General features: G+C 35.3%; 1 protein-coding gene across 2 annotated transcripts in view; it reads left to right on the forward strand.

Annotated features, from left to right (window-relative positions):
- Positions 1-26321, forward strand: part of PALS1 (protein associated with LIN7 1, MAGUK p55 family member) — a 115189-nt gene that overhangs the window by 73396 nt on the left and 15472 nt on the right. For both annotated transcript variants that reach the window (XM_021004732.2, XM_021004734.2), the window contains exons 5-13: positions 636-782; positions 2315-2476; positions 3312-3389; positions 9777-9960; positions 14337-14408; positions 14869-14940; positions 17383-17550; positions 18246-18448; positions 22470-22580. In XM_021004732.2, coding sequence (XP_020860391.1) covers positions 636-782; positions 2315-2476; positions 3312-3389; positions 9777-9960; positions 14337-14408; positions 14869-14940; positions 17383-17550; positions 18246-18448; positions 22470-22580 — 1197 coding nt within the window. The remainder of the gene's footprint in view (positions 1-635; positions 783-2314; positions 2477-3311; positions 3390-9776; positions 9961-14336; positions 14409-14868; positions 14941-17382; positions 17551-18245; positions 18449-22469; positions 22581-26321) is intronic.

Raw genomic sequence — 26321 nt, forward strand, 5'->3', positions numbered from 1 at the left:
ATAGCTTTTTTCCAGACAAAAGCTAGATATAACGAGATGCTATTTATTTTTCAGGGGCAACATAACACAGTTTCTCAGTGATGTCATACACGATTTCGCACCGGTGAAACACTTCATGACATATAACACAGATATATGATTGCAAGCATTTAAGTGAAATTTGACAAGTTTAACAAGAAAGAAAGGAGGTCTTGTCCCACCTGAAATCAGATCTGGGGGAGGCTATTGATATTCTTAAACAAAGGTTTTCCCTTTTAAAAAGGAAATTTAAAATTCCTTTAGTTTTATTTTTCTTATGGTTATATTTTCAGTTTTTTGTGAGTTCTTTATTATTCTTAGGGTTAGAGTTAAACCTTTTTAATTGAACTTTAAGAAAATATGGTCAACACATGAAAATTCAGTTTACCAATAGTTTGCACAGGTGAAACACTTCATGACATATAACACAGGTATATGAGCATTTAAGCTAAAGCACTGCATATAGAAAAATTTGGAGAAAAAAGTCAGAAACTGTTGACCAGAACAAATCACTGTAACGATTTTTTTAAGAGACCTAGGAGTTTCTGCATTATGTGTAGCATTAAGTTAGAAAACTGCTACATAGAAATAAATAAATCTTTCTCAAAACCCCACAGGCACTCTTATTGGCCCATGATAAGGTTGCTGAGCAGGAAATGCAGCCAGAGTCCATCACAGATGAGAGAGTTTATGAGAGCATTGGCCAGTATGGAGGAGAGACTGTAAAAATAGTTCGTATTGAAAAAGCTCGAGATATTCCATTGGTAAGTATTCCTTTACTGTTCTACTGCATATATAGTTTTAATTTCAAGGATGGGAAAAGTAGTAGTCTGAGTTTTACGGTTCTGACCTCATTAGGCACTTTTTAAAAAAAATTATCCCAGATTCATATTCAGCCTCTAGCACTTACTACCTGTGTGACACCTCTGAGGTCACTGTTTCCTCCCCTAAAAAAAAGGGGATTGGACTAGATGGCTTTTAAGGTCCCCTTCTGCACTAAATTTATGATCCTGTGATGATTGGTAGAGACTTTGGTTTGCAGTTTTTTCTTCTAGCTAATTTTATAGGTGTATTACCATAATACTGTACTATGTACATTTTTGTATTTCCTCCACTATGTTTTGATGATAGTCTTTTCGAAGTGTCTCATGCGCGCACACACACACACACACGTATATCTTACACTCATAAAGTAAGAAATATAACTGTGATATGACAGGTATTGCTTGATAATGTGATTGATGGACAAGGAAAAGGATAGGTAGTTTTATGCTTCTTTCCTAGCTAAAGTATTTCTGTAAAACAGTATGTTTTTGTCATTTCTGTTTGAAATTTTCTTTGGAAGAGATGTTCTTAATGTACTATGTAACATTTTGTGATTCTGTTTTATTGTGTTTCTGTGAATGCCCTAATGCCTTATCTTCTCTTTGTCATTTATTTATTTGAGACAGACTCAGATGTCTGCAACAAAGTGAGATAACCTCACTCCATCTCTTTTCTTTTTCTGTCTACAAAAATGAAACTGGAAGAGATTACATATCATTGTTTTGAAATGGAAAATTCCTGTGGTGGGAGAAATAATTTCACAATTTTTAGCTTTGTATAATTATCCTTTTTTCTGGTTAGAGCTATGGCACGTAGAAGTTATATATTTCATACAATATTTTAATTTCCTGTTTTGTGCTTGTTTTATTTAGAATGATTAATTTATGTAGTAAAGTTAAATTTTAAACCAGCATTGGATGTAATAAATAGCTGCCAGCGCCTTTATCTTTTAAGTATTTAACCACTGAAAGATATATTGTTCATCTTATACACATATTGATAATTCAGGAGTGATTTTGTATTTCCTCATACTTAATTCATTAATTCTTCCAAAATCTAGACTTAACTGTGAAAATAGAATTTACATTATAAAAACAGTTCCAAACAACTTTTCTTTTGATCGTCACTTACTTTTACATATATTTCATTTTTCCAAACTTAAAAAATCCGTTTAACATCAGAATTCTCTTGAAAATGTTGATAAATTTCATAAACAGAATATATTGTCAACTCTCATAGTTACTCGTTTTAGTTCTTTTATATTCTCAAGTGAACTTTTGTCTAATCTGATTTCTAATTTTTGAACTATCCTGTTTTATTGGAGTAAACAGATTCATAGAATTACAGAATTGTAGAGATGAAAAAGGAATTTAAAACTGAAGATGTGTGTGTGTGTGTGTGTGTGTGTGTGTGTATATATATATATATAACATTACTGGATTCATACAAGTTATATTTTGGGATTATATAGGGTGCTACAGTTCGTAATGAAATGGATTCTGTCATCATTAGTCGGATAGTAAAAGGAGGAGCTGCAGAAAAAAGTGGACTGTTACATGAAGGAGATGAAGTTCTGGAGATTAATGGCATTGAAATTAGGGGAAAGGATGTCAATGAGGTTTTTGACTTGCTGGTAAGTTGACTTATTTAAATGATTCACACTGATATAAAGGATTCACTTATCTTTGTGTTTGTTGGGAATCCAAAATAAAATTAATAATTTTGATATCATTATGAAGAATACTAAGTGCTCCTAGACTTTATATTGTACATATTGATTTTATTGTTGGAGACAGGTAGCCTGCTAATACTGCTTTGTTTTAGCTGGATATTTTTTAAAAATCTATTGTATGTGAGGTGTACTATTTAGAAGGCTATATTAGGGTTAGGGTTGAAGCCAGGAAGACCTGGCTTGAAGTCTGGGTGACCTCGACATTATGTCAGATTTTGTAACCTAAAGCAAGTCACTCAAGCTCTCAATTCTTTAAATTATAGAGATTTGCTGGCTTGCATCTCTGGTATAAGGAGTTTCCTCACCTGGGAGTTCTTCGCCAATGAAATTAAAGAGTCAGTACCCCTTCTCCTCCTACCTATTTCTCATTTGTGTCTGAAAACAATAATAGTGCTATTTCTCATTAATTTCATTACAGTATTTTCACCAGCTCTGAATACTACCACATTATCATACAGGAACAGTGATAATGATTTAGAACAGCCTTTCATTAAATTCAACCTCAGACTGTTATGTAGTTTGTGGGGAGGGGACAGTGGGCTCGTGTTCCTCTGAAATTTATAATCATGTGTACATTTGACTTAAGATAATGCGCCAAACTCTGTATAGAACTTGGCATAGTATACAACTAACATGGTCTCAGCATAAGCCTTTAGCTGATGGTGTGCTTATTGAATAGGTTTTGTAAGAAAATTTTGTATGCTTTGATATCTAAACTTTGTTTTTTTCTTTACAGTCTGATATGCATGGCACACTCACATTTGTGCTGATTCCTAGCCAGCAGAACAAGCCCCCTCCTGCCAAAGAAACAGTAGTAAGTGATCTGTATGTTTATTAAGTCTTCAATTGCCTTTCCTCCTACCATTGTTTACCTAGTAATATTAGAGAAATGTATCTAAGCATTTCTCACTCAGAAATGAAATTTTAAAAAAACTAAAAAGTATGGGTTTCAACAAAAGGGATAATGATATATATAGTTGAAAATTATTTCTCAAAATTTAATTAGCTATGTTCAAAAACAATATACTCTAAGCTTTTTCTAATTTACTGTTAGAGCTATTTTGAAAGAAAAAATTTTTGCCGATGTTACTAATTATCATTGAATTTTTTTTCCCATCAAGTAGTTATTATTTTTAACAGCAAACTAATGACAAACCTTAACCATCTTTATACATAACAAAACATTCAGCTTTTATAAAGTCTCCAGCTCTTCATCAGTTGTACTTAATGTTCAAACCATCCATTTCATTGCTCTGTTGTTCAGTCCTGTCCAATTCTTCATAACCCCGTGAACTGTATTGTCCATGGGGTTTTCTTGGCAAAGATACTAGAGTAGTTTGCCATTTTCTTCCCCGGTTGATTAAGGTGCAACAGAGGCTAAGTGACTTGCCAAGGCTCATACAGGTAAGTAAGTGTCTAAGGCTAGATTTGAATTCAGATCTTCCTGACTCTAGGCTCAGCTCTATCCACTGAGCCATCTAGCTGCCTCCGTTAACTCCATTAATGTTCTGGAAAGTGATAAACTTCAGCGTATTGAATTGTTGTATGGAAACAGATTCATAGGTGATATACTGTATTTGAAAGTATTCTTTGGAATAGCCTTGGGAGCCAGGAAAACTTGAGTTCAGGTCCCACCTTTGACTCATACTGCATTAGGAAAAGGAGTTTCCTCAGCCTGGAATTCCCAATGGCAGTGAAATCACAAATATAGTATAGTCCCTATGCTTTGTGATTAAATCATGCGGTGTTAGACTCAGCAAGGCACAATTTTTTTTGTTCTTTGGGTTTCTGCCAAATTTTGTTCTGTGTGCAGGCAATTCCATGGTTCTTATATATTTTTTGAGAACTTTTTCATCATGACTTTATATCTGCAAACTTTTATTTCTTTTAAAATATTTTGATATGTATAAAAATGAAATATCTTCATTTAATTATTTGATCATGATTCACATTGCCCTATGCCTCTGCCTGCCCATGTGTTACCCTCACTCCCCCCCCCCCCAAGTATCTTTCTTCTTTGTACAAGATTCAGACTTGAAGGTCCATTCTACTGGCTGAGGAGTTAGGCAGAAGAATAGACTGGGTTATAGCTTTTCACTTTTCTTATTTACTTCTTTATGGTAAATGATTGACTTCTTTTGTAAGGATGTCTGTAGACATGATGATGATAGTGAGCATTAATATAGTACTTGAAATTTTGCATCACATTTTACAGAAACTCTCATTTTTCTCTTCACAACTGACCTGAGAGGTAGGTGCTATTATTATCCCCATTTTTCAGATGAGGAAATTGAGGCAGGCAGTATGTAAATAACTTACTGAGGTGAGTTTCTAAACATGGATTTGAGCCCAGGTCTTTGATTCTGTATCCATCGTTTTATCCACTGTACCATCTAGCTATATTTGCAGTAATTATCATATAAAATCCAAAATTTTCTAGGGAATAAGTAAATAGAATTAAATTTCCTAAAAGGAAATTAGTTTCTCTCTTAGATATGGATAAAATTGGTGTTTTTTGTAGTATCTCAATTCAACAGGCATTTTTACAAATATTCATTTATTTTTAGTTTTCAACATTCACTTCCATAAGATTTTGAGTTCCAAATTTTCTCCCCATCCCTCCCCCTCCCTCCACCCAAAAACGGCCTTGCAGTTTGATATAGGCTCTACATATACATTCATATTGAACCTGTTTTCACATTAGTCATATTGTAAGGAAGAATAGAACCAAAGGGGATAACCATAAGAAAGAAGAAACAAAAACTAACAGAGAGACAGAGAGCGCAAATAGTCTGCTTTGTTCTGCATTCAGACTCCATAATTCTTTTTCTGGATGTGGACAGCATTTTCCATCATGAGTCCTTTGGAGTTGTCTTGGCTCCTTCAGCAAGCATATGGGAATTTTCTGTGTTCCAGGCACTTGCTGAGTGCTGTGGATACAAATGCATAAAAGCACCCCTACTTTTCTTTTTCTTTCTTTTCTTATTGGTGAGGCAGTCGGGGTTGCCTGGGCAATGACTTGCCCAGGGTCACACAGCTGGTAAGTGTCAAGTGTCTGAGGCCAGATTTGAACCCCAGGTCCTCCTGAGTCCAAGGCCAGAGCTCTAACAACTGCACCACCTAGCCGCCTCAAGCACCTCTACTTTCAAAGGACCTCATGTTGTAGTGGGAGAGAATAACCTGCAAGCAGTGAACAAACGATATATATGGGTAGATCGGATGTAATCTCAGAGGGAAGGCACTAGCTGTAACATTAAGGAGGACTAAGAAAGGTTTCTTGGAGGAGGTGAGACTTTAACTGACATTGTGAAGGAATCTAGGAGGTGGAGATGAGGATTCAGAGAACTCCAGGCACGTGGAACATGAACTGAAAATTCCCGTAGTTGCAAAATGGAATGTCTTGTGTGACAAACAGCAAAGAGCCCAGTTTCACTGAATTGCAGAGTACATAGATGAAGTAAGGTGTAAGAAAACTGGAAATGTAGGAAGAGGCCAGGTTATGAAGGGCTTTCAAAGCCAAATAGTTTTTGCATCTCAATATCATTCACAAAATTACAGTGAAGATCAAAGTGTATCACATTGGGGGGGATAGTTTCTCTTGTAACAGAATCGAGACTGCCTCTTATTCGTGGATAAAATAACTTGTTTTTGTCTTTCATAGAATGTTTGACTCTCACTGACCTTTGTGAGTTGGGGAGATAAGACTGGTTTAATCCAAAGACCAAACAAGTATCTGGTCCAGAATCATCTGGAGAAGTGTAGAATCCTATTAAGCAGTTTAGTTCTGGAAACCATTGAAGTAGAATTGAAATGGTTTAGAAAAAGAAAAATCCAAACTGTATTTTTCTTTTTCTAGCACTTAAAAGTTTGTTGTAATTTTAGCATAGAAAGTAACCAACACTAGCTCTCTTTTTAAAAAAAATATGAAAATCCTTGTTAGTACAATTCCTCTTTTAATGTTTCACTCAAGCACAGCTGGTTGAAGTGTATTATTAGCTCACTTGGATCCTAACCCTAAAGAAGGAGGTCATGTTGTAATTTAAGTAACCAAGAAAACAGTAGGCTCAAAGTCAGTCAGGAAGCATTTAGTACACACCTCCTGTGGACCAAACACTGTGCTAAAACTTTGTGAAAAGAATGTGCCAATGTGGAACATTTCCCAGAAAACCTCTTTTTAATTTGACATCTTGAGATTTAAGTAGGAACATGCTGTTAGAAAACTTACCTTGTGATTTTTGCCTTCTCTCTCTCTCTCTTCTCTCTGTCTCTCTCTCTCTGTCTCTCTCTCTCTCTCTCTCATACAAGAAAACTTGGGGCAGCTAGGTGGTGTAGTGGATAGAGCACCGGCTATGGAATGAGGACCTGAGTTCAAATCCAGCCTCAGACACTTGACACTTACTAGCTGTGTGACCTTGGGCAAGTCACTTAACCCCAATTGCCTCACACCCCACCCCAACCCCCCAAAAAGAAAGAAAACTAACTAGTGTTGCCTTCTGAAGCCTAGAGAGCGTAAAACATATTCATCACACTTCATGGTGACTGGTGCATAGGAAAGGTCAGCCTGAAGGGACACCACTTTTTTAGAAGGAGAATTGTGGTCTGGGAAACACAAGAATTCAACAAGCATTCTTCTCTTCTCTTCTTTCTGTGTACTGTGGTGTACACTTTCGTATGTCAAACAAGTAGCCTATTTAAACTGTAATGTATTAATATCATGAAATGAAGAGGAAAAATTATCTTCCTTCCTTCCTTCCTCCCTCCCTTCCTTCCTTTCCTTCCTTTCCTTTCTTTCTGGTACAGTTTTCTACTTTTCATTTCACTAGAAAGAAATTATCCTTCAGGTAATCTGCCATCATATTCCACCTCCTCTTCTTTCTTGATTTCTCCTGCCTTCTATACTCTACTTCACCTGCCCCTCAACTTCCACAATTTTAAAATTATTTAAAGTTGTAAGGGTTTACATTCTTCTTGAAATAATCTTGTTTATACTTGGTGGCAGGCAGGTGGTGCAATGGATAGAGTGTAGGCCTGGGGAAGACCTCAGACCCTAAGTAGTTTGTGACTCTGGGCAACTCACTTAACCTCTCTGTCCTTCAGTTTTGTCATCTTTAAAATAGACTAATAATAGCACCTGTTACATACAATTGTGAGTATCAATTGAGTTAACATGTAAAGTGCTTTGCAAATCTTAAAGGACTATATATATTAGCCATTGTTATTGTAGTTACTTTATATTTCATTTGTACATGTTGTATATATAAGCTCTTTGAGGTCAGGGAATATTTGATTCAAGATACATATTGCTTATATATGGGTGAACATTGTAGTCTGGAAATGACTAAAAAAATTTCAAAATACTGTCAGCCAGGGACTTAACAATTGGCTTGTACTTATTAAGAGTATGCTTTTACATTTATGTATTCATTCATGAATCTCCCCTGTATCATCATTCTGTTTAACATCACCTGTGTTGAGGAATCCACTACTTTATGAGGCAGCTTGTTAAGGGACATAGTTTCCCTGTAATTTTCCCCCATTTGCTCTTTGGAGCCTTAATTCTTCTTCCATGTGACATAATTTCATATATATGAAGACAGCTCTGTTGCCTGTCCCAAGCCTTCTCTTCAATTTAAACATTCCTTATCTCCAAAGTTTTTGAGTTCTTTTACCATCGTGGCTGTCCACCTCAGCCCAGATTAGCTGTTTTGAATTTAAGGATCAGTTTGACTTGAATATAATGTGAAATATTATTTAAAATGTTGTTAGAAGGAAATAATGTGAAAATAGTCTGAATGGTAGATTGGTTCCTGATTGTAATAGACTTTATTCAACTAAGGAGTTTATTTTATGCTAGAAGTATTAGGGAGCAACTGAAGGAATTTAAGCCAGAGAGTGATATTCAGGTCCCTGTCTTAGTGAAATTATTTTGGAACTTCTGTGAAAGGTTGATAGGAAGCAGCTTCTTATAGAGAAATGAAAAAAGGAATTGGCAGAATGGGTTTTATCATAACCTCAAAAGTTACAAGAAAAATTATTTTCTCAGACATATTTGGTCATCTAGTATATTACAATACTAGTAATGCACATTTAGTACATTACAATACTATAAGAAGTATTTTCAGTAAGACCATGAAAATGATTGCAAGTTATGCATTCACATTTAATGTATCATAAACAATTAGAAAGGATTAGTGAGAAAAATATGGCACACAAGAAAATTTAACCCCGAATTAAAACAATTGAACAAAATGGTAAATGTGTGACAGGAACTGCACCAATTTCTTCTAGAAGTTAGGCCAGTGTAAATTAATTGCTACATCAGGGATATCAAAATGACCTAGAGAAGTGCATTAGTCAGCAGGCATTTGGTTTATTTGACAATGAAGACAGCTGACTTCCAGAGTGAATATCAGGTTAGAAGATAAACTTATTTGTAAAATTTTATAAAGAAGGGTGATGAATGATTAAAAGTTTGATATAATTTCATAAAGCAGAGGAAAAGAGTAGAGGTTTAAAACTGATCTAAAGAAAACCTGGCAAGATATCTAACTAAGCAAGTCATGTCATGGCCATTCAAGGATTAAAAAAGAAAAAGGAAAGAAGATTACAAACATGAAAAACAGAAAAGATTTGCTGAAATTATGTCACATTTTTCCCCATCAAACTACCAAAATGCTTACAGAAGTAGAAATGTCACTACAGAGAACAAACATGAAAAAAGTAGCTAGATTAAATCAAGTACTTATAGAGGAGATAAGTGCTGTAAGTGATAGAATTTTTTTAAGGCCTTGAGAGACTAAATTTGTAAGTTATCTGAAATAAAGGGGAAAAAACCAGAACTATTGGCGGGGAAATCTCAGATCTTATGAATTCCTAAAAAGATGACTGGGAAATCAAAGGAGAAGAGAAGGCTGCATTGCTCTAAGGAAATTGCAGAACTGACCCCAAGTTTCCTGTAACATCAGAGGTCCATCTTTTCAATCCAGGCACTTTACCAGTGTTTATAGCAGTAAGGCTTTGAATAACACTTTCATCGAAGAACCAAAGGTGAGCATTCACTGTAGGTTATTTGTGAGTAGAGGACAACATAGAATGAGTGAGGAACTAGAGAAGATTGTCTGGCCATATGGTGAGAGCAAGAGATGACTGGTATACAACCAGAGTTTCTGTTCCATTGTTTTTGCCTTTTTTTTTCTTCTAGATCCATGTTAAAGCTCATTTTGACTATGATCCTTCTGATGACCCTTATGTTCCTTGCCGAGAATTAGGCCTGTCTTTTCAAAAAGGGGATATACTTCATATCATCAGTCAAGAAGATCCTAACTGGTGGCAGGCCTACCGGGAAGGAGACGAAGATAATCAGCCTCTGGCAGGACTCGTTCCAGGTAAGATGTAGTGAATTCTTAAAATTTCTAGTTTACTCTCTTGATACTACTGCTATATTATAAAAGCAGGCATGTTTCTATGCCCATTTACGTGGCATGTTATTCTTGAGCATGTCAGAAAAATGTGATAATTTTAGTCATTTTATTCAGGAGGCATAATTATGAGTGATATTCTATTCTATTTAGCTTTATCATTATGCCATCAAAGAATCTTTAATCATTGTATGATTCCTGCAAAGTAGAATGTCCTTTTTATTTAAATGCGTCACTGAGCATGGATCAAACCTGTGTCAGGTAATTTTTAAAAATAGAGTAAGAAGTATTTTTAATTAATTTAGCTAAGGCATTTTTACAAAAAAAAAAATAGGCCAATATGATAGAATTTTCATCTTTGACATGAGAATATCCATTTTAAGTGGAGATTTTGGCTTCTCAGACTAGAGCATCTTAATAACTCTATAAGAATGGAATTTGAGAATACCTCATCATTTGATGTAGTGTTTTTTTAATCCATAAGAAAATTAGAGAATAAAGTGTGTTGACTAAATTTCTTTATTTCTGGTCTTGAGGAAAAATAGGAGTTGGCATAGAGCCCCAGGCATTAGGAGCAAGAGAAAGAAGACAAATTATTAAAATGTTATAGTATTTGAGATGGTAGATTTATTTCTTCTCTAACCAACATTGCTTCTATAAGTTTCACCCTCTGAGGCTTTTCTCCAGATTTTTCCTCAGCATTTTTTAGTTGCATCCTGCCTAGTTCTGCTGTGATCTCAAGTGTGCAAAGACAAGATTCAAGAATGGATATACAGACAAAACGTTTTAAAATCTCTCATTCTCCAAACTCTTAACAGTAATTTGTATTTCTCTTTGCAGTTAACATGTCCTGTTTTGCATTGTAGTTTGTTGTGTATATCATATATCCCCTACCAAATTCTTTGAGAGCAGGAAGTATGTCTTGCTAATCCTCTTATCTCACAATAACATATATAATTAGCATATAATAAATTTTATTGATATGAATGGTCAGGCGACCTCATGCTAGAGCAAGGGAGCAATCTGGAAAAGTATATAAAAATTAGACTGTAGCACATCAGGCCCTTCTGCCCTTCACTGTCTTCCTCAGTCTGTCCAGGCTCATGTTTGTTGCTTCCATTTCATCCTCTGCCATCCACTTCTTCTTTGCCTTCTGTCTTTCCTACCATCAGGACCTTTTCCTTTGAGTCTTGTCTTTTCATTATGTGGACAAAGCATTTCAGCTTCAGTATTTGTCCTTCCAGGTTGTCTTGATCTATATCTTGCCACTGAGCTCAGATGGCTCTGGAGGAGAAAGTGAGGCTGGTGATTTTGCACAGTTCTCCCTCACTTAAATCCAACTCACTTGTAAGTCGTGGCATCACCTTCCTGATGTTATGGGTCCTCTTCAACAACAAACTACATTTGCAGGAATGGTCCTATCCTTGATTTTGCCATCGTTCACAGATATTTCCCTTCCAAGGTCAAGAACTCTGAAATATTTTTGTTAGATCTTAGTCTCTTGTCATTTCATTCAATCCCAGGCAATTACTCCTTTTCTGGTTATACCCTCTTTCCTTCCCAGTTTCAATCTCTTCAACTGTATATTAGCCTCTCTTCTTGAATCCCTTTTAATATTGTTTATACCTAGCCAAAACACTAACCTGGACTTTTCCTTCTGTCTGCTTCTTCCCTTCCTACTCACATGCTTCTGGATGGAAGTGATAGAGGGCACACAACTGTGCTGAATGGGTACACTACAAACTTATGTTACCAGATCTCAACTGTACCTCTGTACCTGCCCTGTCCCAAGGTATTTTTATTCCTCCCTAGTTTATTCTCTCCTAGTCACTACCATTTCTGTTCCAAACCTTCTGTCTTCCACTTAAACTTTCCATAGTACTATTCCCCCATCTTTTCAGCTGAGGACCTTATCTCAGTCTTTACATGAGTTCCCTCTTCCCTCCTTTTCCTCATCTACAATCCCCTGACATTGTCCTCTACTTACTTCTCTTTTATTTCTTTTTTTTCTTCTCCTTTATTTCAATTTCTGATAAACATGTGACATTTAAGGCCAAAGACGCTCAAAAACTCTTTCTGCATAGACTCTTGATCCATCCTGTATCCTCTAATTTTCTGTAGGAAATTGCTCCCACTATCTTCCCTTTTCTCTCCCTAATCTTAAATCTTTCTTTTGCTAGTGGCTGCATTCCTATAACCTGTCTCTAGAGACATGTAAGTCATCCCTGTCCTGAAAAAACCCTCAAAAGATGCTGCTGTCCCTGAAAGCTACTGACCTCTCTTTACCCTATATTCCCAACCAGACTCCTAGGAAAAAGCTGTCTACTTTCTTTGCCACCATTTTCTCTCCTCTCTCATTCACTTGTTCAGTCTTGGTTTCTGATCTTAACGTTCAACTGAAACTGCTTACTTCAAAGTTATGAGTGTGCCCATAATTTGCAAATCTAATGGCCTGTTCTCTGTTGTTTTCCTTCTTGATCTCTCTTTAGCATTTAGCAGTATTGACCAGCCTATCTTCCTGGATACTTTATATCAAGTCCCCAACTATCAGTGTTCCTCAAGGCTCTATTCTGGGCCCTTTTCTCTCCATCTGCTCTCAGTGACCTCATCGTTTCCCATGGATTCAGTTAATATCTCTCTGCAGATGATCTTGCTCCAGTCCTGCAGCACCTTCTCTCTGTGAGACATTTTGAACTGCATATCCTGTGGAAACCTAAAACACAAGATATCTAAAACAGTATTCATGATCTCCAAAATCACCCTTCTTCCAAACCTCTTTTATGGTCAGAAGAATCCCACTGTCCTTCGAGTCTTTTTTGCAGCCTACATGTTTTCCTTTGTTCTACTCTTCCTCACTATATGTGTATCAGATGCTAATTCTAGCGATGTTGATCTGTAACATTTCTCATATTTGTCCTTCTCTCCTCTCCTCTCACAGTCTTCCCTATTCTTCAAGCCTTCAAGAGGAATGTTGTGTCTTTTCTGGACTATTAAAATAGCCTGCCTTAGGGTCTCTCTAGCCAAGGGAAAGCTGTTAATTAATAGATTAGATTTGATTAATAGAGCAATTTGAGTTGATTAATAAATTGATTTTGTCATCTCAAAGCGTTTTTCCATCAAGACTTAACCTTTCATTAGCTTTTAAGTTACTTTAGTTTCAGTTGTTTATCTGTTAAAACTCAGAAGCTTTCTATTTGCTTAGGGCAGTTATCATGGAGATAGACAAAATATTGAAAGGTTCTTCTGTACATTCCTTTATTTAATAGCACATTGCTTTTCATGTTTTATACTAGCATATATGCCCATTCTACCTTAAAAATCAATGTTAGAAAAAACTTGCAACTTTCAAAAATACAGTAAAATCCTGATGGTAAAAATTGATTACAAATCTAATTGTGTGTGTGTTTTCCCTTGATTAAGAATAACTCAATTGTGCCAAACTGTGGTTATGGTTTCTTCTGTTTTTTACCTTTTCAAATTGTATAATTTGTTATTCCTTACTTTCTTCAAGAAAGCAGCTTGTAGTCTTATTTTAATAAGATTTAATTACGCTCTAGTATTCCACCTTGGATTTTATAATAAGACCTAACTGATATTATTACAGTTTTATTTGTCCTTGCATTCTTATGAAATATGACAAATATAAGTGACTCAGAACTCAGGTGGCATATGTTTTGGTTGTTTTACTATATTAAACAAGAATTCAAAAGTTACTGAGTTGATTAGCTGTGTAAATGGCTGAAAGGAGAAAAATGGAAGTGGGTAAATTATTTCAATAATAAGTTTTTTTGAATATTCTAATAATGTAAATTTAACTTTCAGTAATGGGTCAGATACTTTGAATAACGGTTATTGGTTCAGCCTTCATTCAAATCCTGCATAGGACATAAATTTAATGTATATATGTGCATGTGTATATTTTTTAAAATGGCATGTAGGAGTTGAATAATATTCATTCAGATAAATGCCCACATACCATTTTGAAAATTCAAACTCAGGAATTTATATATTTAACTTGAGAGAAATTAGGAATTGTAGTTTGGTTTTTTCTGACACAATCAAAAAAGTTAAACTCTTTTCATATTGGAAAGCTATTTTTCCACTGGAATAATTGCCAATATGAAACATGTATTTCAACATTATTACCTATCACTCAGTTAAAAATAAAGCATGAAATGTATATACTTCAAACTGAGATAGAATAGAAAAGATAAAATAATTGATACTTATGATAGCAGAGGGTTTTTTCTTTAAATAGGATGTAGTTTGAAAAAGTTATTTGACTCTCCATTATTTCATTGTAACTATTTTGTTTTATTCTCTCCCCCCTTTTTGGAATTAAGGGAAAAGCTTTCAGCAACAAAGAGAGGCCATGAAACAAACCATAGAAGAAGATAAGGAACCAGAAAAATCAGGTAGAGTACTTAAATTTGACATCTGTGGAAGAGAGGATTCTATGGTTAAGTTCCATGAAGTGATATTTCTTAATATGTGGCTGTATTTGCATTTGTATTGTCAATATTTTCAAGAAAAGTTATCTCATGAAAAGAAAAGGATTAGCAGTGTGTTATCAACATAAGAACAAAAATATAGGAGATAAAACTCTAAGCTGTCTTTTCGGAAGCTGCAGGATACTGTTAAAACCTTTATTAGAGAAGATAATTCATTCTCACCATATTTGAATATTAAATTATCAGTCTTTGGGATGTGTAAAGTCAAGTATAAAAGAACACTTAAAACTTCTGGAAATTGTTTTTCTGTAGAATAAAACAATGCAGTAAATATAAAAACTTGAAATTAAAATCGTCTCAATTGAACTCTTAAGTTGGAATCAATAGCCTTTTCCTGTTTGTGATATTCTTTGTTCTTTAACAGGAAAACTGTGGTGTGCTAAGAAGAACAAGAAGAAAAGAAAAAAAGTTTTGTATAATGCTAATAAAAATGATGGTAAGTCTTTACGCTGTACTGTAGCTTGAGATTTCTTGTCTGAAAGGGGCCTGGGATTCTTTCTACGATAAATATTAAAATAACAGGCTAGTGCGACATAGTAGAGAGCTAGCCTGTGAGCTACAGATTCCTTCATTTAAATCCCTTATATATGTTGGTGCCTCAGACAACTAAGATTCCAAATTTGTAGAACAGTTGCTAATTTACATTACTAGAAGTTTTCTCTATGAGTGCCTTTATACCGATTAAGTCTCAGGTCCAGAGTTAATTGCAGAAACAAAGCAATCTGTAGCTTTAATAACAGTAACAACAGGGCAGCTAGGTGGTGCAGTGGATAGAGCACCAGCCCTGAAGTCAGGAGGACCTGAGTTCAAATGCGGCCTCAGACCAAACACCGGACACTTACTAGCTGTGTGACCCTGAGCAAGTCACTTAACCCCGATTGCCTAAAAATAAAAATTAAAAAATAAAAAAAGAATAACAGTAACAGCAGCAATGGCATGTTGTCATAAGAAACTGAAACATTTTATTAGAAATATCTGATAAGTTTGAAGGACAACAATATAGATAGTTGATATGCAAAATTGAATCTGATAAGATTTGATTATCTTATAACATAGATGAAGATCTCCTTATAAATCTAAAAATCCAACTCTAATTGACAGACTGTGGCTAAGACACTTTCTTTAGAAGGGAAGGCATTGTTAGGCTTACTATTTTGTAGGTGGGACATGTGGGCAGACCACTTTTGCTGTTTTTCTAAGAAAGTACTTTTGATGATTTTTGAGTTTTTGTTGATAGGTTGAACAGCAACAACAAGAAGCTACTCATTGGCTCTGCCTTTGCTGCTCTCTCCTGAAGCCTGGGCCTGTAGTTTGGAACATAGTCTTTGCAGTAGTCTTTGGAGTTCTACCCATCTACTCAGTTTGTCTCCTTATGTTGTCATCAGCAATTGCACTCTTTGATTAGTCATAGTAGATTCTTAGAAGCTAAGAACTGGAAGGAACCTTAATGATCATGTACATCAGGGGTGCTAAACAGTGTTAATTTGTGTGGTTTTCTAATTCAGTATGTGGGGTCCATTTCTATTTGTTTGACATCACCAATCTAGACTCTAGTGGAAAACTGTTAGTAGGGATAATGCAGCTATGATCCATTTACAAAGTTATAAGGAGAGTTATAAGCTGTAGCCAGCTTTTAGGAGACGGGTTTTTTTTCCTCTTCAGCATGGTTACCTACATCTAATACTCGAGTTGTCTATGCTGTTCTTCATTCTAAGATTACTTTTGTCTAGCTCCCCAAGAAATCTGCATCTCCTTTTCTTGGTCTAATGTAAGCTCATCCTCTCTTTGCCAGCAAAAAAAAAAAGGACTTTCTTCCTAGTCTCAGTTTTCGTTAGAAGGAAATCCTTTCATTAATGATTCTCCTTGTTCTCCATCCATACTGACTGATTTCTTCTTTTATTTAATTCTTCTTAGTCTGTCCTGTATGAATAAAAAGATTATGTGGCCTGTTATAGTGGATAGAGATATCGATTTGTAATCAGGAATACTTTGGTTCATATTTCACCTTCGATACTTGGTAGTTTTGTACCTCATAAGGTTCTCTTTAGATGTATGCAAAACACTTGGCAAAACTAAGTGCTCCTTAAATGTCAAACATGATTATGTTTGGGCCTTTTGCCCCTCTGCTGCCCCTAACCCCCTAAATGTTAACTCCATCAGTCATGGATTGTGGATCATGTGTTTAGAGATGGAAGGGCCTTTAGACACTCTTTAGTCCAACCCCCTCATTTTACAGATGAGGAAGTTAAAGACTGTGGAAGTTAAGTGACTTACTGTAAGCGGCAGAGGTGGGATTTGACATCAAGGTCCTCTGACCCCAAAGATAGTGCATGAGGATCTATGTATGTGGTTACATAAAAGATAGTACATATTTAGATGCATATCTTTGGAGCCTCTTGAGAATGAAAGAAGCAGAGGAAATTGGAAAAGTTCATAGAAAAATCAGAATAGTGCTATACAATACCAGTGGGACTGATGTATTTCTCCTTGTTTTCTATAATCCTTATGATACAATATAGATGAAAGTTCTTTAAACTTCTTTAATGGAGGCAACCACAGTATAGTGGCAACATAGAGGATTTAGAGTCAGTTGATTTTAAACTCAGTTCCACTCTTGGCTGCCTGTGTTACCCTGGGCAGACTATTGGGCCTCAGTTTCTGCATCTTTACAATGTGAAGGGGTTGTAATAGATGATCTTAAAAGTTCCTCTCAGTTCTAAATTCTTTGAACTTGTGGAAGATAAGCCATATCGTAAGGTTTATACATACACACACACAGAGAATTTATTGACAGTAATAATATAATAAGAAAGTGTGCTTTTTTTGGAGTTTTTGCATATTTATAGATGTGATATGTATTATCTTTATTTTTCCAAAGATTATGACAATGAGGAGATACTAACTTATGAGGAAATGTCACTCTATCACCAGCCGGCAAATAGGAAAAGGCCTATCATCTTAATTGGCCCACAGAACTGTGGCCAGAATGAACTTCGTCAGAGGCTTATGAATAATGAAGCAGATAGGTTTGCAGCTGCAGTTCCCCGTAAGTTTCACATTTTCCTTTGTTTTATAATTTTGCCCCATGATCTCTTTAGTGCTTTCACCAAGAATGGAAATACTTATACTTAATCTCTTTTTAAAGTTGTTTCAGGGGTAGCCTTAACTATAACCCAAGTTACTTGGAAAATGTTGCTCCAAGAGTGAATGGAATGTGCTTTTTCCTAAGCACAGTGCTACTTGTATTCTAGTAACTAAATTTCCATTTTCTGTGTCCCTAAATTTCCTCCTTAATGTATAAGCTGCATTTCCCATTTTAAATCTTTAAAAAGTGTTGATAACTGTTATGTTCCATGTTAAAAAGCTGCTTTTTTTGTCCTTAAGATTGGGTCAATAGGTACTGTTCAAAGCATAGGTTACAATATGATTGCTGTCCATATAAGCATCCAGGGCAAATTATACAGTAGATAAACTCAGGGAAATGGACCTTACAGAAGGAAAATGACTGTTTTGGAGGGAGATATTATTAGAAGTATAAAGTGACTCAGTTTTATGTATAAAATGAATTTTATATTAAGAGAATGAAAATAAGAATTATGTTACCTGTTTAGCCTTATTCATTAGTCTAAAAGTATTAAAAATTTATATGGTAAGACTTGGGTTTACAAATTGACTTTTTTTAAAAACTTCTGTGTATGTTAAAAAAATATTAATATTAGTAATATCGATTTTATTACTTAGATACAACTCGGAGTAGACGAGACAATGAAGTAGCTGGCAGAGATTACCACTTCATTTCACGACAAGCTTTTGAGGCAGATGTAGCTACTGGAAAGTTTATCGAACATGGTGAATTTGAGAAAAATTTGTATGGTACCAGCATAGATTCTGTGAGACAAGTAATCAACTCAGGCAAGATATGCATTTTAAATCTTCGTACACAGGTAAAATTAGAATTTTTAAACTTTCAGCTATCCAAACGTGCTGACATGTTAATTTTTTTTCTGCTTCAAGTTCATGAAGTATTGTCTACTAGGAAAAAAACATCTGGTTAGGAGCCCAAATAGTCATCATTGTATACATGAAGCCTTTTCTCACATACCCTCCCGCAACTGCTAGTGCCTTCCCTCCCTAACTACCTATATTTATTTGTTTTTACTCTGTGTGTGTGTGTTGTGTGTGTGTGTGTGTGTGTGTGTGTGTGTGTGTGTGTGTTTGTATCCTCCTTAGTGCCTGTCACAGTGCTTGGTACATAGCAGTCTTTTAATAAATGCTTGTTGATTAATCAGAAAAGGGTAGTAAGGTGACAGAAACTGAAATGAAGGGCCATAGTCTCCCTAGTGTTTCCCAATTCACATCCACTGCGACAATTTATAATAAATAAAATAAAACTTTGCGTTGTGTTTAGAGATACTTTCATTGCCCTACCCTTCCCATCATCAAAATTCCTACAAAAATGATTGTCCTTAAAACTCCAACCAAGTCACAAGTATAAGTTTATAGGTATTAACAAATTATAGTTATATCAAGCTTTAATGTTTGCAAAACATTCTACACGGTCCTTAAGCCTTACAACCAACCTTTAGGTAAGTGTGATAGCTGTTATTACCTTTTTTGCAGATCAGAAAAGTGAGATTCAGAGCAATTAAGTGGCATGTCAATAGTTGCTATGAAACAGGAGCCCAGGTTATCTTGATTTCAACACTGTCCATTTATATCATACTACCTCCTTAAAATTCTTCACAAATCTTCCAGTAAAGTCCGGCTCCCAGGCAGCTTTGTATTGTGGAGAAGAGGCTAGACTTGGAGCCAGAAAGACCTAGGTTCACATCTCACCTCAAACCCTTAGCTGTGTGACCCTTTGGCAAGTCATTTAAACTTTCTGTACCTCAGTCTCCTCATCTGGAAAATGAAGGGGTTAGACTTGATAGCCTTGAAGGTCTCTTCTAGGTCCAAAGCTCTATGGTCCTGTGGTGTTTCTTAATGGTGTGGAGGAGACCCTGGATTCTCAAAACTTTATACCCATGAAACACAAAGGCTAGCTTGGTCATTCTCAGCTGAAAAAAAAAATATATGGGCCTAGTAGCAATGGGTTGTTGCTGAGATTTATCTGAGATAAGTACATAAAAGCTTATCAAAGGCTGGTGACCTGGTGATTGGGGTAGAAACACTGTACCACATGAAGACCATCCTATTGAGGTCTGGGAAGACTGCTATCCACATTAGTGGAGGGATGATTTATGACTGAATCAGAGGCCTTTTTGATTATTGACTAGATTAAGCCAGGGATGAAAACATCTTCACAAATTTATCTTCTTTAAAAAAGTGTGTTTAATTGAGCACTATTAACTTATTTTTACTGTTTATTTTTCCCCATTCTCCCCATCATTCTTCTCCCTCTCCACCCTCTATATATGGTTTTGAAATGTTGATTTGTGTTCTGTGATTCAGTATCCCTCAGTAAATACTGAAGAAAAAAGTTTTCTAATTCCTGGGTTAAGAAGCCATGATTAATCCAGTAAACCCTGTAAATCTGGCTTCAAATCAAGAAAATATGTGAGCTCATCACTTTTCACGTTCTCTACATTTGTTGCAATCCAGCACCATTCCGTGTAACTCTTGTCCATCTTTTCCCATAACTTGATAGGAGTGAGGGTGCCAATCAGCATTATGGAGCTCTCCCTTGATTTTTTTTTTAAAGATCACAAAGGTATAGTTGGAGTGCTCAGAATGTCTATATCTGTCTCTGCCTCATCATCTTTTTTAGATTTACATTTCTCTGATAATATTCTTAATTCTATTCTCTGATTTTCTTGTAATATAGTACAGGATTTTCATAACCACCATACGCCTCTCCATTGCGATTATGTGACATTTATTTTTTCCCAAGACCTTAATGTTTGACAACTGACAGCCATATATGGGTCTTTGTTTCCAAAGTAGTATAATTTGAGCCATTCCTTAGTTAATTTTGGATCCACCTTATCCATTTTTAGTATCTGTCAAAAGTATCTATACTGGTGGATTTGATGTCATCATGAAAAGCAAGTATGTTCCATTTTACTACTGTGCTATATCATCTTTTTTTGTGCCTGACATTTTCCAGGTGGTGAACTTTTAAAAAATCACAATAGTAACATTTTAAGGTTTACAAAATATAAATCAGCTCATTTGTTCTATACAGCAAGCCTATCAAATAGGTATTCGTTTATTATATCCATTTTATAGATGAGGAAATTCATGGTCACACAGAAAGTAAGCATCAAAAATGGGATTCCAACCCAAATCTATCCTGACTCCAAGTTTAGTGTTTTTTGCCACTGTATCATACCTGTAAGGGAGACTTGGCTAAATAGACCTATTGGCCTTCTTTCATATAACCCCTTCTTTATTGCTCTTTGTAAATCAGTTAGTTGCTCATTGGCTTGTGTAATAAAACTTAATGCCTACATCTGTGTTACTGATGCTAATTCCAAAATAGTAAACTTCCAGATATTAGTATCTTCTTACCATTATGCACTTAATACTAATAAAAGTCCCTTTTCAAGATGGAATCTTTTCAAAGTTTTGTTTATCCCCCTTTTAAAAATAAGGATCACTTTCCAATAACTTCTTAATTGTACCCCTCCCCATTCCATAACAATGTCTGACAGCAACATTTCCACTTGAGTAGGGAGAAGTATGCTGCTTCATTTATTTTCTGTGACCAAGATTAATCATTGCAGTTAACCTGAGTTTGATTGGTTTTCAGTGTTGTTTTTATTTATATTTTTGTAATTGAATTTATTTATTGTTTTTAATTCACTCTATTGATTTATGCAAGTCTTCCATGTTTATCTGAATTCATTTCTTATTATGCACTTAAGTTCCATTCTAGTCGTATACTAGTTTGTTTACATATTTTCCAGTTTGAGTACACGTTTTTTTAATTTTTTTTTGGTTGTCACTGAAGTGCTGATAAAAAGAGTGTGTTTTATATATTTATATATATATGTATATATGTGTGTGTGTGTTTATATCTTTATGTATCTGTGTATGTATGTGTGTGTATATATATATATGTGTGTGTGTGTGTATATATATATACATGCATGTATAAATTTATGGAATCTTTGTTTGGCCTCTTGACTGTATATGCTCACTGAATCAAAGGCAAGTGTTATTTTTGTATCTCTGCTTAAACATTTTGCCTTAGACTTAACTTAGGCATTTTATACTACTCTTTGGACCCAGAAGCCTTGAAAGAACTCAGAATGCCTCATTGTGTCTCAGTTATCTTTATAATAACCTTTTGAGGTAAAAAAAAGGCCACATGATGTCCTCATTTTCATAGTGAAAAAATCGACACATTTAGGTTAATTTTACATAATTAATGACAAAGCCAGAATTAAGATCTAAATCTTTTAATTAAGAATACACTGTGCTTTCTATCAGAGTTGATTTTCTAGAGTTTCCTCTGCCTTTTTAGCATTTAGTTTTCAGTTTTCCTTTAGGTATTTTACTATGTCGAGTACATGAAGACTAGTAAAACAATTTTTATGTACAGAATCTAGCAAAAATGGGTTTTAATGATGGTTTAGTTAAATTGTGTATGTTGTAATTACAAAGATGTTAGCATCTTGCCCAGATTTTTGTGAGGCATTATCTCATATCATTGATTTCATTTCAGTATTTCAATAGAATAGTACCTTATCTAGTGAGTGGGTATTTTCCTCCCACTCACCCTTCCCCCTTCCCTTCCCCCCCATTTTGGACATTGAATATTAGGGATTTTTAGTACAATGAAAAAACCTCTACTTCAAAGCTGTTCACAAAAAAATCTGTTTGAGAGCTGTATTTGAAGGATACAATTGGGAAAAGAGTAAAGAATGGCGAAAAAAAGTTTTGTTATGTATATATTTAAATACATAAATGTATGTGTGTGTGCATATCTGTATACACGCTGTTTTTTTTTTCCTGTTGTAGTCACTGAAGAGCCTCCGGAATTCAGACTTGAAGCCATATATTATCTTCATTGCACCCCCTTCACAAGAAAGGCTTCGTGCATTATTGGCCAAAGAGGGCAAAAATCCAAAGGTATGTTGTTATTGTGTAACTATTCCAGGAAGGAAACAAGTATAGGGTTACTTCCAGCTATCTCTATGTAAACAGCCAAAAAAATTGACAATTCATTTTGCCAAAGTAACAACTCTACATGCAAGGCTGTAGTGTACTCAGTACTTTCCCTTTTAATGCAAGTTATATTTTCATTTTTACCCTCAATTAACAGACATTTATGTTTTTTGACTCTTACTTCTTTGGTAGTCTCTTCCCCCATTGGGAAAATAAAAAGATAAATCAAACCCTGTTACAAAATTGCATACTTAAAACTAAGTTTTAATCATTCACATTTAAACAGAACAAATTTCCACATTAGTCACATAAAAAAATTTCTGTCTCTTCTTTATCTTGATTCTATCACTTCTTTGTCTGCATTAGGCTTTATCATCTCCCTTTCAGAATCATGGTTGGTTATTGTATTGATCAGTGTTATTCAAAGTAAATTTTGTTTATAATAGTATTATATAAATTGCCCTCTAGCTTCTACTCACTTTACTGAATCAGTTCATACATCTTTGTAGGTTTCTTTGAAATTATTCCTTTCAATTATGTTCATTTCTATAATTTTTAAAAGGTATTCTTTCATGGATACATCCTGAATTTCAAGTTCTTTGCCACAAAGAGCTTCTGCAAACATCTTTTTTACATTTGCCTCATTTTCTTCTTTCTTTGATCTCTTTGGGACATAGTTCAGGAGAATTGGGAGGGGAGAAATGGAAAGTTAAGTAACTGAGGTTCTACTTCATACTTACCTTATTGGCAAAAATGACAAAAAAGAAGAATGACAGATGTTGGAAAGGCTGTGGAAAATGAGCATCCACTGTTGGTGGAGCTGTGTAAGAAGAGTGGAAAGGTAGGAGGTGGCTAGATTATGAAGAGCTCTGAATGCCAAACAGCATTTTGTGTTTGATCCTTCAGGTTGCCACTGGAGTAAATATATTGAGTTAGGAGTATGATATGGTTGGACCTGCCCTTTAAGAAGTCATTTAAAGGCTGAATTGGATTGGGGAGGGACTTGAGGCAGGCATCCTAAGAGCAGGATTTTGCAATAGTCCAGGCACAAGTTGATGAGGGCCTGCAGTAGTGGCACTGTTAGAGAGAAAGGGGCATATTCGAAAGATGTTGTGAAGGTAAAATTGGCAGGCCTTGACAAGATTTTGGGTTGTTGTGGGCAGGGCTGTGGGAGTCCAGATGACTGCTAAGTTTGTGAGCCTCAGGGAGTGGGAGGATAGTGTTGCCCTCTACAAATAAGAGATGGTGGGAACAGGGCTTAGTTTTGGGGGAAAGATGATGAGTTCCACTTTGGGAATACTGAGTTTAAGGTATCTACTGGACATCCAGTTTGAGATGTTTGAAAGGCAGTTGGAGATGGTAGATAAGTAGATCAGCAAGAGATTGGGGCACAATTTGCAAATAGGTAGATTTTGGAAATCATGAGCTTAAAGATGGTAATTTAATACCTGGGAGCTGATAAGATCAAGATAAGTAGTATCTCTGGAGAAGAGAAAAGGGGCCAGGAAAGAACCTTGAAGAACATCATCTCAATGAGGATCCAGCAAAGGACACAGAGAAGGAGCAATCAGTTAAACCAGGAGAGAAAAAACCTCAAAAGAAGAGAGTATCATTTCTCTGTTTTTGTTCTCAAAGGTGTCCTACTGCAGTCTTGCCCTACTTAATTTTCTGATAGTATGTTGAAATAATATTTTTAAATCATCTCAAGACATTAGGCATCATGTTATACCTGTGTTTCTAAGGCACAGGAAATAATGTGATTACAGTGGAGAGAACACAGGATTTAGAGAATTAGAAAAGACTTGGGTTGAGATCCTCCCGCCTTCCACTCCGTGGTCACTTTGTGGCCTTGGGCAAATCATTTAATCTGTCTGCTTTTTTTCTATATGTAAAAAGTTACGGGCTCTGACTTTGAGTTCTAATTTTCTGTACCTTAAAACATATACTATTGAATAGATATTTTTGTAATTAGTTAATTTATTAACCATATCTAACATATGCAATAATAAGGCAGGCACTATGGGGTGATAACAAAAAGGTCACAGTGCCAGCCCTCAACAGTTTTACAATTCAGTTTTTTTTTTAATTGAGCAATTGGGGTTAAGTGATTTGCCCAGGGTCATACAGCTAGTAAGTGTCAAGTGTTTGGTCTGAGGTCAGATTTGAACTCAGGTCCTCCTGACCTTGGGGCTGGTGCTGTATCTACTGCGCCACCTAGCTGCCACAATTCAGTTCTTTATTAAGGAATATTATGTGTGGAGATACAAAAACAAACAGTTTCTACCCTCAGAGAGGTTATATTTTGTAGGAGATTTTAACAATGCATGCATGGAAAATGAAATACAATTAAATATAATAAAATTATACTAAATTATATTATAGTGGTTGTTACATATTATATTTTATATATTATGTTAAATATTAAATATAATACAAAATACATGTAGTAAATGCTGAGACTAGATGACCTCTGTGGCTGCATAACCAGCGCTCTGTTCACTATTCTAAGCTGCTTCTTCAGATAGTTCAGGTCCTGGAATATTCTGGTCTGCAACTGTTTGAGCCCTGGAAACTTAAGTTGCTTTACAAATAAACTGCTTGAAATTCTTGTTTGTGTATGTTTTATTAAATTTTAATCCCACTATTGAAGTACTCATGTTGAAGGGATTAAGAAGAGAGTGGCATGTGCAAAAATAGACTGTACAAATATAATTCCCACTATGAAGGAATAAAAGTAAAATCCTTGATCCTTCCCCCCCCTTTTTTTTTTTTAATTTTAGGCAGTTGGGGTTAAGTGACTTGCCCACGGTCACACAGCTAGTAAGAGTCAAGTGTTTGGTCTGAGGCTGGAATTGAACTCAGGTCCTCCTGACTCCAGGGCCTGTACTCTATCCACTGCACCACCTAGCTGCCCCTACTTTTCTTTTTCATCCAGTTGCTGTGATGTTGCTTCAAGGTACAATTTTAACTGATACCTTTTTTTTTTAAACTTGATAGTAATATTTTTTTCCCCATAACATGTAAAGATAGTTTTCATCATTTATTTTTGTAAGATTTTGAGTTCCAAATTTTTCTGCCTTCCACCCTTCCTAAGACATCAAGCAATCTGATACAGATGATATGTGTACAATCATGTTGAACATATTTCCACATTAGTTATATTGTGAAAGAAGAATCAGAATAAGAGGGGAAAACCTTGAGGAAGAGAACAAAAAACAACAAAGAAAGTGAAAATAGTGCGCTTCAATCCACATTCAGACTCCATAGTTCTTTCTCTGAATGGCTTTTCACATTTTGACTTCCTTTCATGTTACATTTTTTAAAAATTCTGCCTTACCAGTTTATAATAATGATTAACGTGACACTGGAGACACTAATATTGAGAGATAAGATGACTTTTTAATAGGCTAACAACGTGGCTGTTATCCAGATAGTACTTGTTCTGATGTTGATTCTGAAAGTTTTTGATAAAAAAAAATTTATTAGCAAAGCGGGATTCTCCAGTTTTACAATTTCCATCTAAATACATTTGAGCATCTACTTCAGTAGTAGCAAAAAGAAGCCTTGGTTCATGCCAATTTCCTTCACTATTCAATTTACTGTGTATAAGCAGGTTATTCTTTGAAGATTCATTATTCTTGAATTATTCATGAGAATTTCATAAGACATTAAATAAGCCAAATTATTTTTCTGTTAACTGTTTTA

The sequence above is a fragment of the Phascolarctos cinereus genome, unplaced genomic scaffold (assembly GCF_003287225.1).
Source record: "Phascolarctos cinereus isolate Bilbo 61053 unplaced genomic scaffold, phaCin_HiC Scaffold_3;HRSCAF=262, whole genome shotgun sequence".
NCBI classification, from domain to species: Eukaryota; Metazoa; Chordata; class Mammalia; order Diprotodontia; family Phascolarctidae; genus Phascolarctos; species Phascolarctos cinereus.